The sequence below is a fragment of the Thermobia domestica genome, chromosome 9 (assembly GCF_964235325.1).
Source record: "Thermobia domestica chromosome 9, izTheDome1.hap1.1, whole genome shotgun sequence".
Taxonomy (NCBI): Eukaryota; Metazoa; Arthropoda; class Insecta; order Zygentoma; family Lepismatidae; genus Thermobia; species Thermobia domestica.
The window spans coordinates 29,355,077-29,374,658 of record NC_137462.1 but is presented as its reverse complement, the minus strand read 5'-3'; the positions used below and the strand labels follow the sequence as shown (position 1 = coordinate 29,374,658).

The 19,582-nt window shown below is 38.8% G+C and overlaps 2 protein-coding genes across 2 annotated transcripts in view; one reads left to right on the top strand and one right to left on the bottom strand.

The window, feature by feature from the left end:
- The first annotated feature begins 7,799 nt into the window (after positions 1–7,799).
- LOC145660774 (histone-lysine N-methyltransferase SETMAR-like) lies at positions 7,800–8,378 on the top strand. Its single transcript, XM_081726180.1, has one exon. It carries the CDS (start codon positions 7,800–7,802, stop codon positions 8,376–8,378), a length of 579 nt encoding a protein of 192 aa, XP_081582306.1.
- Positions 8,379–11,130: 2,752 nt separating this feature from the next.
- Positions 11,131–19,582, bottom strand: part of LOC145693943 (uncharacterized) — a 54,255-nt gene continuing 45,803 nt past the window's right edge. Inside the window, exons 5-6 of the mRNA XM_081770101.1 lie at positions 18,857–18,996; positions 11,131–11,443 (exon numbers count right to left, since the gene is read on the bottom strand). Of these exons, the coding sequence (XP_081626227.1) occupies positions 11,175–11,443; positions 18,857–18,996 (409 nt within the window). The 3' untranslated portion in view covers positions 11,131–11,174. The remainder of the gene's footprint in view (positions 11,444–18,856; positions 18,997–19,582) is intronic.

The following is a 19,582-nucleotide window of genomic DNA, read 5'->3' as shown; positions in this document are numbered from 1 at the left end:
TGTTTGTCACGCCGTTTAGTAGTGATTGGACAACATGGAAAGATGCTGTAAGAGTAAGAGTATTGTGTGATCGTAGAATACCAATACATTTTAAAGGAAAAGTTTGCTAAACAGTAGTGAAATCTGCCATATTATACGGAGTGGAATGTTGGACGAAGAAGAACAGAGAGGAAAGAATGAAGTGATCCGAGGAACAGTAAAGTAAAGAGCAGTAGCCGAAAAGCTACAAGCAAGTAAGTACATTTCGGTAGTTCGTACATATAAGAAGAAGATCTTCGGAATACGTAGCTAACTGAGTGAATACCATAAAACTTAATAGGAAACGAGTACGAAGCCAATCAAAAAAATTGGGGAGACTGTATGAAGAACGATATGATGCAGTGTGGTGTTGCAGAGATGACACAAGATCAGGGCCGTGCCGTGAGGGGGGCAAGTGGGGCGACGGCGCCGAACTAAGGGGGCGAAAAAATCGGGTGAAAAGGAGGCAAAAGAAAGGAAAAATTACTTGGAATATATGTATGAGTGCGCCGTCATATACTCTCGCCCCGAGCGCTGATTTTCCACGGCACGGCCCTGCACAAGATAGAACCAAGTGGAGAACAACGATCTGAAAAGGTGATCCCAGCTAACTGAGATAAAGATTCAGAAGAAGAAGGTGTATTAGAATATATAATGTACTCAGCTACTCAAGAGTCCCAGAAAACCTCAATTTCTTCAACATGCTTCACTTTCTGTAGCACTTAAAATAGAGGGTTAGGGTTATATGGAGGTGTAGACAACCACACAGAGAAAAGCGGACAGCGGTATATTGTACAAATTACGGAATCCTTATGTTTACTACGAAAATCTGTACGGAGCATCCATATGCTACATGCGTACTTCCTTTTTCCCGGTTAGATGTTGCATCGTGCCACTGCAGGATGTCTGGCATTTAACGGTCTTCTGTATATTACATATGTATACGTATGTTACATACGTCAACTGTATGTTATATACGCCCATATGTATGTCAGATCCTGACAGCCTATATACAGTTCTTTCTTTCATACGGAAAATACGTATAGATGGAACACTTATACAGAAAATACGTATAGATGGAACACATACGGAAAATACGTATAGATGGAACACTTATACGGGAAATACGTATAGATGGAACACTTATACGGAAAATACTTATAGATGGAACACTTATACGGAAAATACGTATAGATGGAACACTTATACGGAAAATACATATAGATGGAACACTTATACGGAAAATACGTATAGATGGAACACTTATACGGAAAATACGTATAGATGGAACACTTATACGGAAAATACGTATAGATGGAAACTTATACGGAAAATACGTATAGATGGAACACTTATACAGGAAGTATTATAAAACACGTTTTCAGTTTTACGTTTGCTATAGGATGTTACATATAGTCGTACCTTAAGTCCAAAAACTACAAGAATTACGCATGTAACCTACGTTTTTACGTTCGCAACATACTTTTTTTTCTCTATGCAGTGCTCCAATTAATTTAATGTTTTCTTGTTTAAGTTTATAGGTGTTAAAGTTCTGTCCACACAATTTTGAAGAATGGCATACTTTTAAAATGACATTTAGCTTAGGTAGTCAAAGCCTATTAACGCCAATTAGATTTTACTATGTTCATACTAGTAAATACTCGCCCAATTTTGCGAGGGAGGGATACAATTGTGAAAACTAAATGGCACAAAACGCCAAATGGATTTGTATATCCAGCATGGTGGTAATTTTCTTACTTCTAACCAAAATAATATAACATCTTCTGTTTCCTCCGTTTTAAATTACCGATGGTACGCCATTGTTGAGCAATCTTTTATCAAAGGAAAATGACAAAATTGTATTTTTGTTGTCACATTTACAAGGACCGTTCGGAAAGTACCTTCCGATTGGTTAACCCTTATCCGGGCAACCGGGGCCTCCAAGATCCAGTAGCTTCATTTTTTTTCGAATTTCTCAATAACCATACATATTTCGACGGCATAAAATTCTGAATTCTTTTATCCTTAGTGGAGGTTAAAATGAGGAACATATTGAGTTGGTAAAACTAATTGATTTTTTAAAAAATTGTAAACCTTTCCCTGACGTAACCATGCAACCTCGGCTCAGGAGGGCCCGTATGACTCTAGTGCAATTCCTGTGAAATATAAGATCAAATGGTCACACAATTATATATTTAATATGTACAAACAAACAAACAAACTAACTAACTCTATGGCCTATGGAACCCGGAGGTTCAATGCCGCGTTCACAAAAGCTATCCACTGACCTCTATCCTTAGCTAACTGCATCCAGTTTCTACTCTGTATTCCAATCTCTGCGAGATCCATCTTAATATTGTCCTCCCATCTGCGCCTAGGTCTTCCTAATGGTCGTTTTCAGATTGGTCTTCCAGTCAAGACTTTGAAAGCGTCTCTACTTTCTTCCATTCTAGCTACATGACCTGCCCATCTAAGCCTCCTAGACTTGACGACCCTAACAATGTTGGGTAAACCATATAAATTATGTAGTTCCTCGTTATGAAGTTTCCGCCATTCCCCATTCCCGTTCCTTTTGGGTCCGAATATTCGTCTCAGGATCTTGTTCTCAAATACTTTCAGTCTATGTTCTTCCCTTAGAGTAAGTGACCATGTTTCGCAGCCATACAGAACAACAGGCATGATTATCGTTTTGTATATTTTAAGTTTCAAATTCCTCGACAGAATTCGCGACGACAAGAGATTTTGAACCGAATAGTAACACGAATTCCCTGCTTTTAGTCGACATTTAATTTCTCTGTGAATATGATTTTCCTCTGTTAATATTGATCCTAGATATTTGAAAGTATCCACTTTATCAAAAGTATTATTTAGTATTTTAACGCATCCATAATTTGCTGTATTCCGGTCCCGACGCACTTCCATGTATTTAGTTTTCTCTGCATTTACTTCTAAACCCATGTCCCTGCACGCGTTTAATAAGATCTCTGCATTTCTTTCTATTGTTTTCCTATCATCTCCTATTAAATTTACATCATCAGCATATGCCATAATCTGGTGAATACCGTTCAACTCCAGGCCCTGGTTGCTATCTTTGATTTTCCTTATAGCGTATTCCAGCATAAACTTAAATAATAATGCCGCCAACACATCTCCTTGTTTCAGGCCATTTTCAACTTGAAAACTATTGGACAAAAATTTTCCTACCTGGACTTTACTTTGGGATTCATTTAAACATATCTTAATTAATCTAATTAGCTTTCTCGGTATTCCAAGTTCTGCAAGAACGTTGTATAATATTTCTCTCCTAACCGAGTCGTACGCCTTTCTAAAATCAATAAATAGATGATGTACCGGGGTATTGTATTCCCACTTTTTTTCGAGTATTTGGCGAATGGTAAATATTTGGTCGATAGTTGATCGATTTCGCCTATCCGCACTGATAATCTCCAAAAATTTCATCTGCGTATGGGTCAATCTTGCTAGTAGAATATTTGAAAGGATTTTATAGGATGTTGACAGAAGAGAAATGCCTCGATAATTATTACAGTCAGTTTTGTCGCCTTTCTTGTGGATTGGAACAATGATTGATTCTTTCCACTCTTGTGGCAATTCTTCCTTGTTCCAGATAAGGAGAATGAGTTTGTGTATCTTGTTCCACAATTTTTCGCCTCCAGCTAAAATTAACTCAGCCGGAATTTCATCTACACCCGGAGATTTGTGTTTCTTTAATTTCTTTATAGCGGTTTCTACTTGTGTTCGGTTGGGTTCTGGAATATACGGTACTGCGGTGTGTATCTCATTTTCTCCACGAGCACTAGTTTTTGGTTGCGTGTTAAGCAAATAGTCAAAGAAATCTTTCCATCTATTTAAGATGCTATCCGTGTCAGTGAGAACTGTACCGTCAGATTTCTTATATAAGCACGAGGATGATAGCCTTTCTTAAATTCGTTGATTCCCTTATACATGTCCCGTATGTTTTTATTTTTACTATTATCTTCAAGATCCTTAATTTTAGCTTTCAGAAATTCGCGTTTCTTTGTTCTAAAAGTTTTGGAAGTTTCCCGTCTGATATCTGCGAAATTTTGTGTAGTCATTTCATTCGGATTTTGTAGCCAGCGTAATTTTGCCTGTTTTCTCTTCTCTGCCAGTTTTATGCATTCCTGGTCGAACCATGGTTTGTTCCTACGTATTTCCGCGTCTCCCAATTTTTCTTTTGCTGAAATTTTAATGCTATCTCTAATTTCAATCCAGATATCCTCAACACTAGTGCACTCCGAATCTTCTAAAGCCGAAAATCTATTCGAAACTTCAATCTGGTATTCCTCTCTTACCTTGCTCTCTTCTAATTTCTTTAAATTGAATCTCTCCGTTTTCGGACAATGAATATTACCTTTATTCAACGATAACCTCTCTCGTATTATCGCTGCTACCAGGTAGTGGTCAGTGTCACAATCAGCCCCTCTAAACGACCGGACATCAATTATGCTAGATTGCCTTCTTCTATCTACTAAAACGTGATCAATTTGATTATGTGTTTTCCCATCTGGTGATGTCAAAGTGTATTTATGAACGTCGCGATGTGGGAATTTTGTACTCTTCACGATTAGGTTTTTGGATGTTGCAAAGTTCACGAGTCTAACACCGTTGTCATTACTTTCCTTATGCAGATTTTCGTTCCCTATAATCGGTTTGAAAATATCCTCTCGTCCTACCTTCGCATTGAAATCCCCTAATAGAATTTTCATATGGTATCGCCTGAGTTGGTCAAATATCCGTTCCACTTCTTCGTAAAAACTGTCTTTTATATCGTCATCCTTATCTTCCGTTGGGGCATGTACATTTAAAACAATAATATCACACCACCGTCCCTTAAGAGTAATAAAAGAAAGTCTATCAGTAACAAATTCAACTCGTGTAATTGCTGGTAATATACGTTTATGAACGAAAAACCCTGTTCCTAACTGGTGATTTTTACTTCCTTCCCGTAAAAGAACGTAAAATTTCCGGAATTCCCAGATCCATTTCCTTCCCACCTAACTTCCTGAACTCCTACTACGTTCATCCTGTATTTCTCTAACTCCCTCGTTACGGATTTTAACGCGCCTGCCCTATAAAGACTCCTAATATTCCATGTTCCAAATCTCATGTCCATTTTCTTTTGCTGAGGTCGTGCCAAGTTATCAGTCCTTGTCCGAGGCTTTTGTGAATATTTCTGAACAAGTGCTTTTTTTACAGGATGAGGTTGTTAGCCCTACCCAAACCCTCAAGCTGGAGGACCACTCCTAGTCGGCTGTCCGCGATTGCTTATTCAGTATATTCGCAGCTAACCTCTATATCTAGAGGCCTTCTCCTCGATCCGCAACCTGAGGACGCGCCATGCCGTGGTGATAGGAACCCACGTTACACGGATTTAATATGTACAAAGAAATATATATTCTAGATTAGTCGGAAGAGTGTGTGACAATAGGTATTGAATTTTGGGCGTTCTGCAATTAAAATATATATACTGGGACTGACAGGCCCCGATTGCCCGTCTGCTTTACAAAAATATCTTGCGCGGACAAGAGTTAAAAAGGAAACACCAAAATAAATAAGAAGAATTTATTATATACATCTGAAAACTACTTCTTTGCTCTATTTTTGAACATAATTTCCATAAACATTCAAGCACTTATCACATCTTTGCACTTGATTAGAAATTCCATTAGCATAAAAATCTCCTTCTTTCGCCTTGAGTCACAATCACTCTGTGACCGCATCTTTCAGTTCTTCATCATCACCAAAGCGCTGAGATCGAAGCCACTTCTTCACATGCATAAAATATATTATGTAACGTCGATTTTCACGAACTTTTCCATCAATTTCTGGATGAGTTCATCATTGACCATTGATGGCCTGCCACTCCTCTCTTCGTCACGAATGTTTGTTCGTCCACTTTTAAATGAACGAACCTATTCACAAACAACTCCTTCACTTATCACACTTGGTCTATGCACGGCATAAAGTTCCCGATGAATAGCTGCTGTCGAATATTGTTTTGACGTAAGAAAACGTAAAACAGCTCGCATCTCGCACTTGGCGGGGTTTTCTATTGCAGCACACGTTTAGGGGTGTTCGGAATTCGATTTCGTATTCCGGAATTCGGAATTCATCTAATTCCGGAATGTTCCGGAATTTCAGAATTCCGGAATGTTCCGAAATTCCGGAACGTTTCGAAATTCCAGATTGAACCGAAATTCCGAAACGTTCCGGAATTGCGGAATGGTTCGGAACGTCTTGAAACTGTATTCCGATTCCGGAATTGAATTTCCGTTCCGAAAAATTTCCGGAATTCCGGAATTAGGAACATCCCTAATAAAAAAAGGTGCTTTTTGAAAGATTAACCAAACTAAAGGGAAGAACTAGTTCCAATTTCTGCACCAAAATCACGAGATTTACACTGAATCACTTATGATTAAAACTTTAAGGATAACCAAAACAAAGTTCCAAATCTTATGTGCAATCGTTCACAGTGAACGGATCTAGAGAATGAAACAAACCAGTTGCCGTGGACCAAAGCTCCTTCCTTCAGCATAGCGGAATCAATATCCAGTTTTAAAGCTATGCTTTGCGCACACCTCTCAGTTCGGGGTAACAGCAAAAATTATTTTTTCAATAAGAAGTTCCGGAATGTTCCGAAATTCCTAAACGTTCCGGAATTCCGGAACGTTTTGAAACTGTTCCGATTCCGGAATTGGAATTTCCGTTCCGAAAAATTCCGGAATTAGGAACAGCCTTACACACGTTTTGTGACGCTCCGAAAATGGAACTAGTGATCAGACGACCTTCACTCTACCACGGTAGGATGCAAACTATTGTATTGCGCACGTCTGTGCAAAGATGGTAGCGATGCTCCCACTACTTCACGCACAGTGACCAATCGGAGGTTAATTTCCGAACGCGCCTCGTACATTTTCTCTAAGTCACCAGATTTGTCGCTTAGCCCCAATGTTTCTTTTTATTTTATCGCTAAATACCATGAGAAGTCGTTATATCCAACGATAGAGTCACCAAATTGGCAACACTGCGTCGAATATGGACATTCATTTGAAAATGAGTGAAGATAAAAAAGAAATTATCTTCCTTTCTTAAATCAAAACAAATTGATCCGTGCATTCATCAATGTAATCTTTGCTAATCCGCTGATATTGATAATTTTAACGCTTTCCATATTCAACCTAATGTTTACGTCAATCATATAATTTCTATGGTATTTTAGCTTTCTACATAAATAGTTCTTTTTTTATAGTAAACATTGAAATATTCATAATGACTTTGATTTAGCAGTGGATTAATAGCTTTTTGTCTGAAGTGGCTTTAATCTGAGGTATGCTAATTATGTAGCTGTTATTGACATGTGCAGTAATACTCTGTTTTGTATAATTTATCGATGAACTAATATACAAGGAAGTTTTCTCTTCAACCACCGTTAAGCAACTCCAATTATACGAGGGCGGAGTGAAAAGTTCTTGGCTTGACTCAGAGATGGCACTCCAATCAGAAAAATTTTATTCTTGCCTAGGGGCGCTTTTCAGTTGTTCGTATATAACAAGTGACAACTTGTTCTCTCAAGTAGTTTGTGTGCAGGCATTGTTGCAGTTAGACAGACGTCTTGTGTGTTAGTTGTGAAAATGGATGAACTTGAATATCGTGCAGTAATCAAATTTTTCGTTTTGGATGGATTAATCCCTACGGAAATTCATCCGAAGTTGACAAAAGTTTACGGGGACCCTGCTCCTTCCATGTCTACCGTTAAAAAGTGGGCAGCTGAATTTAAACGTGGTCGCACATACCTCGAAGACGACCCGCGTGAAGGAAGGGCGAAAACCGCAACCACACCGGAAACAATCGAAAAAGTGCATGATATCGTATTGGACAGCAGGCGAGTGAAGGTGAGTGAGATAGCTGAGAGTGCGAGCATATCTGAGGAGCAGGTGCGAAACATCTTGCATAAAGAACTAGGGATGCGAAAGCTCTGCGCAAGATGGGTGCAGCATTTGCTGACTGCCGACCAAACGCAAATACGAAAACGATTTTCGCAGCAATCTTTGGACCGATTCAAAAGGGATCCGACCGATTTTATGCGACGATTTGTGACAATGGATGAGACATGGCTTCACCATTACACGACAGAATTGAAACAACAGTCCAAGCAGTGGGTGCAAGCCGATGGTGTAGCATCGAAGGAAGCGAAGACGATCGTATCGGCCGGAAAGGTCATGGCCAGTGTGTTTTGGGATGCGAAAGGGATCCTGTTAATTAATTACCTTGCAAAAGGGAGAACAATTACAGGCAAATATTACTCCAACCTTCTTGACTAGCTGGATACCAAAATTCATGAGAAGAGACCTGGCTTGAAGAAGAAGAAAGTCATCTTTCACCAGAACAACGCACCTGAGCACAAGGGTGCGTTGGCGATGAGAAAACTGCGGAATTTGGGGTACGATTTGCTCGGCCATCCCCCATATTCTCCTGATTTGGCACCATCGCACTTCTATCTGTTCCCAAACTTGAAGAAATTTCTTTCTGAGAAGCGGTTCACATCGGATGAAGAAGTTAAGAGGGTCGTGGATGACTATTTTCACAAGCTTCCAGACTCTCACTTCCGGGAAACAATACTGATGTTGGAGAAACGCTGGATTAAGTGTATTGAAGTTAAGTGAGACTATGTCGAAAAATAAAATCATTTTCGAACTGAAATTCGCAGTCTTTCATTGTCAGGCCTAGAACTTTTCACCCCGCCCTCGTATCGGGTAGTTCACACTTGGGGGAGGGGCGCCAAGTAGCCTTTATGGTGGACAACAGTGTGCGTGGGTTTTCTCAGGGTTCTCGTAATTTTTTTATTCCATTTCATAGATTCTTATCACTATTGTCTTCTTTAGCCTAGACGGCATAATTGTGGGACGTAAAACTAGAAGATTTCAGTTCACACTTGGCGGGCGCTTCGATTGCAGTCGATAAGTTTCCTCGCTCGCTACCGCACAACGATTAAACTGTAGAGTCTGCCTTTTGGTATCGGGGATGTGCAAACTCCAATGAACATATGTGGGTTATCAACGTTTTGCCGTCTCAGGTGGTTTTCTTCTGGTGGTTTGCCAAGTGGCCTTTATGGTGGACAACGTTATGCGTGGGTTTTCTCCCATTTTCTCCCACTTTCTTCATTCCTTCACCTCATTCATTCTCATCCCCACCGTCTCTTTAGCCTACACGGCATAATCGTGGGACGTAAAACTTGATGGGCGCTTCGAATGCACTTGATATGTTTTCACGCTCGCTAATCCATAATAACTGTAGAATCTGCCTTTTCGAAGGAGGGTTGTACGAACTCCAGTGAACACATCTGGCTTATCAGCGGTTCACCATCTCTCGTGGCTGTCTTCTGGTCGCTTAATGCAGGCTGAAAAAAAATCCTCCCTGATGTATATATTGTTTAGTCCTACATGATTAGCGCCCAACATAGAAAAAATCCAAAGACCAGGCATATGCCAATGGATAGATTTGTTTATTATTATTATTATTATTATTATTATTATTATTATTATTATTATTATTATTATTATTATTATTATTATTATTATTTTATTGCGAAGGCTTTATCCCATCATGGATGTAGGTCACAGAAGATTATGCTTTTTTCTCTATGACCAGTGAGTCAACACCATTGTGGACATTGGAAGAGGATATCGTTTTTCAGGCGGTGATTTAATTATTTAGTGGTCAAATGCAAACTTAAATCAATATATGCAGGTGCTTTTTCATAAGCACAGATAGATATAAGTTTATATACATACAGGGTGGTCTGGAAGTGGGCGTACTCCTAGTTGGTATTTTGAGACAGTTTTACCCACATTTGTTCGGTAACATTGCTTGGCATTGTCTGGTAACATTGCTTTGCATTGTCTGGCAACATTGCTATCCATGTTCATTTGTTTTCTGCTGTTTTCTGGCCGCTGTCTGTTTACCTGAATCAGACGTTTTCTGGGCGCTGAGTTGGAAGAGGTTGTGTATCTTCACCAGTTCCCTTTGCCTGGCCTCTAAGAAGTCCCAATCTGACGACACCAGACAATGTTCTTTGAGGTTTCATAAAGTAAGGAACACTCGATATTACACAACGCGGGAATTACGAGCAGTTGTGGAACACGCCTTCACCCTCGTGACTCCGGAGTATCTGCGCAAAACATCTGCGAGAGCTTGGCGCGCAGAATTCAGTTGTATTACGACATGGATGGTGATCATACCGATGTTTATAACTCTTAAGACTTCAAGGTAACTGTGTACAGACATTCTACCATAACTAACACTATACTGTTGAAACTAAGGAGTGGATACGCCCACTTCCGGACCACCCTGTACATAGATAGGACTCACAAGATATCAGTTAGTGAAGTGGATTTGAGTTTATCATCCCGTTCAGCAGCAAGGCAAAAAACCATAGTGATTTTTTGAAGTCGGTTCATATATATATATTTTAGAGAGTTTTTATTTTTTAATGTCTCACGATTATGCCCTGTTAGGCTAAAGGAGACGCATGATTAATGAATATAAATAATTTTGAAATTAATTTTTTGTGGTCTTCCGCCGGGAATGAAACCCAGGACTACGTGCATCAAAGGCAGAGGCGCTAGCCACTAGACTGGCGGGGCAGAAGGGGCTAAGAACTCTTAACATGCTTCAGTTAGAAAGCAAGCCGCGGTGCAACTAGCCAACACAGAGCACTGTGTAGCCAGCAGCATGACAATAAAGAAACATTCTCGCTTGTTAACAGGAAAATGGAACATAAGCACCGCCTCTAAAACCTTAGACAGTGTCCCTTAGTTTAGAAAATATTCGAAAAGAGTGTGTGGTTGGGTGGGGGAATATCAAATAGGAATATATATACATATATATATATATATATATATATATATATATATATATATATATATATATATATATATATATATATATATATATATATATATATATTCAAGAAATGGTTTTGTTGTGTTTGGATAAAATTATTAAATATTGTAGGGAATATATTTTTTTAAATGGCTAGGTTGTACAAAATAAATTAACAAACACAGTAAAAGAGTACGTAGTTTATTTTGTTCAATAACTAGTTGATGGTTTCGGTCTTAACGATAGAAATAGAAGAACACGATGCAACATACAATAAACAAAAGCGCCGTCAATCTTCCTGGCTTCGAGGTTTCTGCATGTGCACTTACGTTGTTGTCCTTGCAGCCTAGTTTCTCGAAAGGAATCTCCTGAATGTAATACTCCAGGTGCTCGTCTGGAATCACACACGTTGTACGCTGGTTCTGGGATTTGTCGTGTTTATCTTTGGTTGTTTTCAGCCACTCTTGCAACCACCGCAAATCGCATGAGCAGATTAAGGGATTCTCTGAAATTAAGAATGGCAAACAGTCACACAGCATCTATGTGAACAATTAAAATAAGAAAACAACGGTTTGAAATTCAATAGCACTACTTTATTAAATTAAGATTGAACTAAAGGTAGCTTGAAGACCAGAGACCAGTGGCGGTCGGAAATTCAAAATATGAACTAACAAATAATCAATTAAAATAAAAAACGAACTGGAAAACCTCAGAAGTTCCTATTTCTTTGCAAAACTTTGATCCTTATAACTTCTGATCATTGAGCTGAGCGAAGCGAAGCTCTTATACTCGGGTTAGCCGTTTGGTTGTCCGCGAACTCCTCCTAGACCGTTTGGGCGATCTCAACCAAACTTAGCACGCTGATAGAGTATGTCGTGCTGAGTGACAACATAGGTCGAAATAAAAAATCCGATGTACCATCGAGGAATAATCACCGAAAAACGCTTCCTCCTAGACCGTTTGGCCGATCTCAACCAAACTTACCACGCTGATAGAGTATGTCGTGCTGAGTGAGAACATAGGTCGAAATCAAAACTCCGATGCACCATCGAGGAATAATCACCGAAAAACGCTTCCTGATTACGTAGTTTAAGCTCGCTCAGCTCATTTCATTGCAATCGGGTATATACATTGCATTCCTAGTTTAGTTTGCACAAAGTTCGAATTTGGTTTGTAGACATTTTAAGAAGTGTAGAATCGAATAACATCAAATTCGAATGCGAAAAGAAAGGAATGGCTTAAAAGAACCTAAATTTTTGGCAAAACTTTGACAACCCATAACTTTTGATCCCTTAGTTCAGGGCGCAAAATTTCAAAGTCAGATGTACTCACCAATATAAAAATGATGGTCGCCAGTATCTATAACGTACAAATTATAAGACCCCTTCCCCCACGGCCTTCGGTTTGACAAAGAAAGTCTTCGTACTCGGTGTTTTCTCTCACTCAGTGACTTTTTTTTTTTTTGTGTGCGAAACAGAAACTAGCAGCCCTGTGAGTTTAGGTAGAAACCATTCCTACTTAACACTGGTCGCCAGCTCTAAATTTCTAGTCGCTAATGGCGACTTGGAGACCAGAAATTTTGCGCCCTGCGTTAGTTTGTGCTTGCTGAGAAATTTGGTATGTAAACATTTTCAGGAGCGTAGAATGGATTATATCAAATTCGAACTCAACAAGTCAAAAGGCCTAAAACTTCCTAAATTTTTTTTTGGCAGAATTTTGACGCTTTGACAAACTTTCGTCCGCTACAACTTTTGACCCGTTAGTTTGTGCAACTTGAAATTTGGTGCCTAGACTATTTAAAACGTGTAGAATCGAATAACATCATATTAAAATAAAGATGTAAAAGATCTGTAAATCGTCACCGACCTCAGTAGCATTTGTGTGATTCGGGACACATGTTTGGAATACTTAAAACTACTTGTAACACTTAAAACTACTATTAGTAACTATACTAATATACCAATACTAATAACCAACAGTAATTATATAGTAAACTAAATGAAAGTAACACAAAACATTAGTGATGATAGGCACATAATTTTATATACATAAGATTCTTAAAACAAATGTTGAAAATGATGATCTTGTTCTAATACACATGTTAACATGTTTCTCCATATTCCGTGCAACATTATGGAAGACTTCTACAGTTATAGTCTTAATTTCCACAGTGATGTGCCGTAGCTCTTCTAAAGTGCGTGGTTTACCGACCATTTTCGTGAATTTAACGAGGACAGATGATTTAAGTAAATAAGTGATGATGGAAGAATTGGTGGAATGAAAATCTGGTGGGAAATGGAGAACCCCGAGAAAACTCACGGACACGATGTTGTCAAGGGTCTTACTTGGCCGGGGATCGAATCATTTGACTTGAAGCACCAGAGAAAAGCGCTTTACCAATGAGTCACCGTGACCCTCGAGAAAGCCAAACGAGAATTGTCATGTTTCTTATCTTGTCTCGTCTCGTCTCAATGGGAATACTAGCGGCTAACGCTGGTTCCTTTTGTGCACGGAGGCCCAGGTTCGATTCCCGGCGGGAGCTCATGTGGTTCAGATTCCACGTTAATCAGTAGGTCCACGTCTCATATAGCCTCGCTGCTCAAAAAGGGACGTTATACTCAAAATGCAATTCTTTTGTGCATGAGTTCCTGGGTTCGATTCCAGGTGGGAGAGCATTGAGTGCACTGCGGTGCTTCAAATTCAACTTCAGACTGTAGCTCTCGTCCGATATAGCCTCTCTACTGGCAGTGGATATTGAATAATCATGCGTAAAAATTAAGATTTCTTTGTTTTTTTCTTAATCACGTTTGACGTAAGGGAATAACATTGAAAAAATGGTGACGTACCTTGCTACGCAAGACTGACACTACTCATAAATAAGTATATCTGCGTCATTCTATAGAGATAGATTAAACTGCACCGTTATTTCTTTCTCGGTAAATTATCTTCCTCTTTTGCTTGCTATAAATAAATTTAAGAGGCCTTACTTCCCAGTAAGTTGATTATATATTGATGGGATGATTAATGTATTCCCGTATTTATTTATTTATTTGAAAGTCAAGGTTGATAGTGAAACAATGAAATTTTCTGAAGAGAAATGTTTTATTGCTCAACATCTTTTGAATGGCTTTCTTTCAAATAGTCTTCGTACACTACAGCGTAAGGCCTCACATTCGGTTGATCTTTACCAAAGTTGGGGAATTTGGGATTAGTTTTTGGCATATTAGCCCGTCACATGTGAGGGATAAGGAAGGAAGGAAAATGAAATGAAATGAAATCTTTGAGTTTTACGTCTCACGGTTATGCCGGTTAGGCTAAAGGAGACGGTGATGATGAGTAATGAATGAAATGGTGGAATGAAGAAAGTGAGAGGAAACGTGACAACCCCGAGAAAACCCACGCACACGGTGTTTGTCCACCACAAAGTTCATTTGGCGGGGGCTGGGATCGAACTCGGGACCCCAAGCACCAGAGGTGAATGCTCTACCACTGAGCCACCGCGGCCCGCAAGGAAGGAAGAAAACGGCATGGGACTATCATGGTGTGAAATGAAATGAAATATTTCAGTTTTACGATCCATGATTATACACATTAGGCTAAGGGAAACGATGATTAAGGCAAGTGAATGATGATGGAAGAATAGTTGGAATGAGAAAGTTTGCAGGAAACGGGAGTACCCGGAGAAAACCCAGGAAAAGGTCACTCCGGATGGCTGGGCTGAAAAATGTGTTACATTTCCTCAACGGAGTGTCCCCACTGGGAATCGAACTCGGGACCGCTCGCACCAAAGAGAAGAGCTTTGGCGACTATGCTACGCTCAACCATATCAAAGTTGGAAAATTTACACCATCAATAGATATAGGCCTTTAAAAAAGTCATCTTCCTTACTGTAGTGACTAGAGTGCGTGCTTTTGTCTCATGAGGTCCCGGGTTCGATTTCTGATGGGAGAGCATGCAATGTCACTACATTGGTTCAGGTTCCGCTTTAAAGTGTAAGACTTGTCCCGCAAAGAATGTAAATACAAATCAATGTATAAACTAAGCCTCTAGGGCGAAATGACCCTAGTTCTAAGCCAGCTCTTTTGAGTTTGTGGTGGATACTGCTGTCTACGAGACGAGAAATGTCTCGTCTCGAAAATCAGATGACAATAGAGACGAAAATCATCTTTCTATTTGAGACGAAACGAGACGAGTCCGAGAAATTTCACGTATTGCTTGGGCTACACAAATTCACCCAAATCTTAAACCTCTAACCTCTGTTTTAGTGTTATATTATATATCGTATACAAATTATAAAGTGATAAAATGATTATAAGAACATAATGAAAACCATTCATACGCAAGTCATTACAAAATATATGTACTCCAATAATAAATCTATATATATAAAAGAGAACGTACAAAATCCTTTGTCCGCTCATCACGCTAATACGGCTGAACCAATTTCTTTCATTTTTGGGGGGTTGTTAGGATTTGGACCCTAGATGGTTTTTATCATATCACTTTAATTTTTAATTACCAGTGTCTCGAGATAATTGACCAATAAAAATTAACGTATTTATATGCAACCCGCATGACCGTGTGACTCGGCGGGTTAACATAAATGACAGGCGCTATAATGTTAACATCTACTGCAATTTGAAAGCGAAAAAGTAAAAATTATCTAAGTAACAAAGTTTATTGCGTTCCGGGGTGACCGCAGCGAAGCGGGGTGAACGCTGCTAGTATAGTTTAAATGTTATATGACACACGCCCGTCGTGGATCTCTCGTAATGAGGAAGCATCCTGATACCTTTTAGATAAAAAAAAAAAGAAAAGAAAAAGAAAAATCATGGTGTAAATTGTGTACATAAATTTATAAAATGAGACGAGAAGAATTTTGAGACGAGACAGTAAAATCGAGAAAGAATTATTCAAGAATCAAAATATGATGAGACTTCTACAAAATTTACTGAACGAGACGAGAAATCCTTATTTCTTGTCTCGTCTCGTCTCGCAAGCAACACTAGTGGTAGACAACATCGTGATCGTGTGTTTTTTTCAGGGTTTTCTCGTTTTCTTATATATATTTTCATTTCGCCAATTCTTTCATAATCATCAACTTAAATGAATCAGCCGCCTTCTGTAGGCCAAAAGGGAATGTAAAACTAGAAAAATGAAATCGTTAAGTTTAACGTCCCACGGTTATGCTTTAGGAGACGGTGATAATGAGAAATGAGTGAAATGAAGAAAGTGGGAGAAAACGGGAGAACCCCGAGAAAACCCACGAGCACGGTGTTTGTCCGCCACAAATTCCACACGGCGCGAGTTGGGATCGAACCAGGGACCCCAAGCACCGGAGGTGAATGCTCTACCACTGAGCCATCGCGCCCCCCAATGTAAAACAATAAATATCATTTAATTCAAAATAGAAATAACACACAGCCTTTGAGCAAAGCACAGTGTTTTTATTGAAATATCGATGTATATCAGTTTCACCAACTAATTAAATCTTTGGCTTCATCAGATATACGTTATCCAGACTGAGTTTTAGTGAAGATCTTCTTTCTCTTTGAAGTCGCTTGGCCAATAACTAATCAGCGCTACATAATTAAAACTGGTATATCGTTCCTATAATACAGCGTGTCCATAAAATAGTATACTTAAGAGTCTTCATCACTGCGAAATTAAAATACCGCTAACTTTGCAGTAATTATGTGATATCTTCAAATAGATAAAAGACCATCGAAATGTGGAACAAGAGCGCCCTAGACAATATTATTTTACATGAGAAACCGTTATGACGACTCACTTATCTGCTTTCGATTTCGAGCCATTTTGAAAATCGGCATTTATTTTCGCGTTTCTAAACAGCTGAAAACGGAAAGCCACTAGGTGACCTGTGATAACGGTACCTCACGCAAAATAATATTGTCTAGGGCGCTCTTGTTCCATATTTCAATTATCTTTTTATCTATTTGAAGATATCACATAATTACTGTAAAATTAGCGGTATTTTAATTTCGCCGGGATGAAGACTCTTAAAAGTGGTATTACATCGCTTTGGATAATCTATTTAAATTAAATTGGTTACATTTGAAAGAAAAACTAAAATATTTTTGTACATGCTAACAATGTCAATAATGTAGGGGATCAAACACAGAAAAAGTACATTCACTGATGTTTACTTTGTGATTAGTCGATATGGGTTCATTGTTGAATATTTAGCAGGCAGTTGCTGTTTCAGCTGCAGGTCAGTTGGGAAGCTTTTATGATTTTGGAATACACATGCCATTTTGGAAGTTGAAAGAAACTCCTCTAAAGTGAATGTCTTTTGTGCCGCATCGGAACGTCAAGTCTTTTTTTTTTTTTTTTTTTTTGTGAAATGCCACTGTCACAGGTACAATTTATCTTGACATGCTTACTAATTGGTTATTTCCACAGTTGGAAGAAGAAGAAGAAGGCAATGACTTTATTTTCCAACAAGATGAAGCATGTCCTCACTGGCATTTACATGTTCGGGAACATTTGAATAAGCGGCTTCCAGGAAGATGCCATTGGACGTGCCAGAAATGATGATAATGTCTTCTACAAGTGGCTACCGAGGTTGTCTGACTTGAAAGTCTGACTTCTATTTATGGGGTTACGTAGAGGATTGTGTCTATGCACCCGCATTGCCTAGAAACGTGCAAGAAATGTAAGTTCGTATCGGTGCTGCTGTCTGGTCCATTTCATCAGATATGTTGGAGCGTGTGTGACGTGAACGGGAGTAACGTCTTGATGTTTGCATCGCCACTCGTGGGGCCACCTTCATTGTTTATGAGGTACAGTAAAAAATATTTGAGATTTTCTTTCAAATGTAAGCAATTTTATTTAATTACGATTATCCAAAGCGGCGTAATATCACTTTAAAGTTGGTGTAAAGGGACAAGTTTTGCCGGTAGATGTCACTACAACCTTCGTATCTCTCTCATGTATTTTTTACCTTTCACAAAAATTCACGATTTCTCTTACAAATTTCAACCTAGAAACTTCAAATTTTTAGAGTAGGAACAACATAACAAATCGAAGGCAAGAATCCGTGCCGATGTTTTATTTAGAATTTTCTTCATTGTTGAAATGGCTTGATTGTTGAAATGGATATCCAAACGTTTAACAATACAACTGTTTCAAGAATGTAGACAATTCTAAATAAAAAAAATCGGCACGGATTGTTGCCTTCGATAAGTTATGAAGTTCTTTCTCTAAAAATTTGAGGTGTCTAGGTTGAAATCTGTAAGAGAAATCGTGAATTTTCGTGAAAGGTAAAAAATACATGAGAGAGATACGAAGACTGCCGTGACATCTATCGGCAAAACTTGTCCCTTTAAACCACCCTTAAAGTATGATAGTATTTTTATGGACACCCTGGGGGCGCGGTGGCTTACTGGTAGAGCGTTCACCTCTGGTGCTTGCGGTCTCGGGTTAGATCCCAGCCCCCGCCAAGTGAACTTTGTGGTAGACAAACACCGTGCTCGTGGGTTTTCTCGGGGTTCTCCCGTTTCCTCCCACCTTCTTCATTCCACCATTTCACTCATCTTTCATTATCACCGTCTCCTTAAGCCTAACCGGCATAACCGAGGGACGTAAAACTTAAAGATTTCATTTTTTTATGGACACCCTGTACAAGTCCTTTTGTATCTTTCAAAGATAACAGCAGTTCAAACTTGGTGCACCCGTGTTATGAAGAATCTTCGTCCACAGATAAAAGCCGTAGGAGGAGATATGTGCAAGAGAATATATATAATAGCAACTGTATAACGAAATTTTCCTCATAAATTTTAAAGATGTGGCTTATTTTCGGACTAATACAATAGATATTAAAATCCAGTGCATAAAATATTATACTCTTCCTCGAAGAATGTATTTACAGTACGGTACCTGTTTGGATATTACTTACCCATAACATTAAACGTTTTCAGCGTATCAGTAACTAATTCCATAATACCAGGGCTTAGCTCTTTCAGGTTATTATTTTGTAGATTTAGAACTTCCAGCGAATTGAGTTTCTCAAATGCAACCCCAGACACGTCCTGGATGCTGCGAAACAGAGAGAAAAAGCAGAATAATAACTTTTAAAAATTTATACATAGATGAGGCACAGAGTTCGTCATTAAATTTTTTATAACTATTTTACAATTCTAATAAGTAACAACAGTAAAGTAGAAGTTTGTTTTTATTTTGAGTATTCGAAGAAGTTAAGTTCTTGGTAACAATGCTTTTTTTCTCTTTCTTTTGAATTCTGTTGTTGTTGCACCATGGCGATTGAGAAAATTTGAAACTAGCATGTCGACATAGCGCTAGCTGCCTGTAGCGCTCACTGAATATAAATGAATGTTTGCAAAGACCAGAGGTCGATGATTCCATCAAAAGAAAGGAGAGTAGTGTTCATTGCTGCCTACCTTTTCTTCGTCTGGCTGTGTCATTTTGTATCGATTCAGGCAGGGTGCCTCTGCAGCTCGAGGAAGCTCATACATTAACTATTAAGTTGAATTCGTTGAGATGTTTGTGAAATGTATTCGTTATAATAGTAGTTGTGTGTATATGAAGTTCCTCTGTACCTCTTTTCAAAGGAAAAATGTCGATAGTGTTTTCTTTTTTTCTTTTTTTAATGATCTTTCTGTAT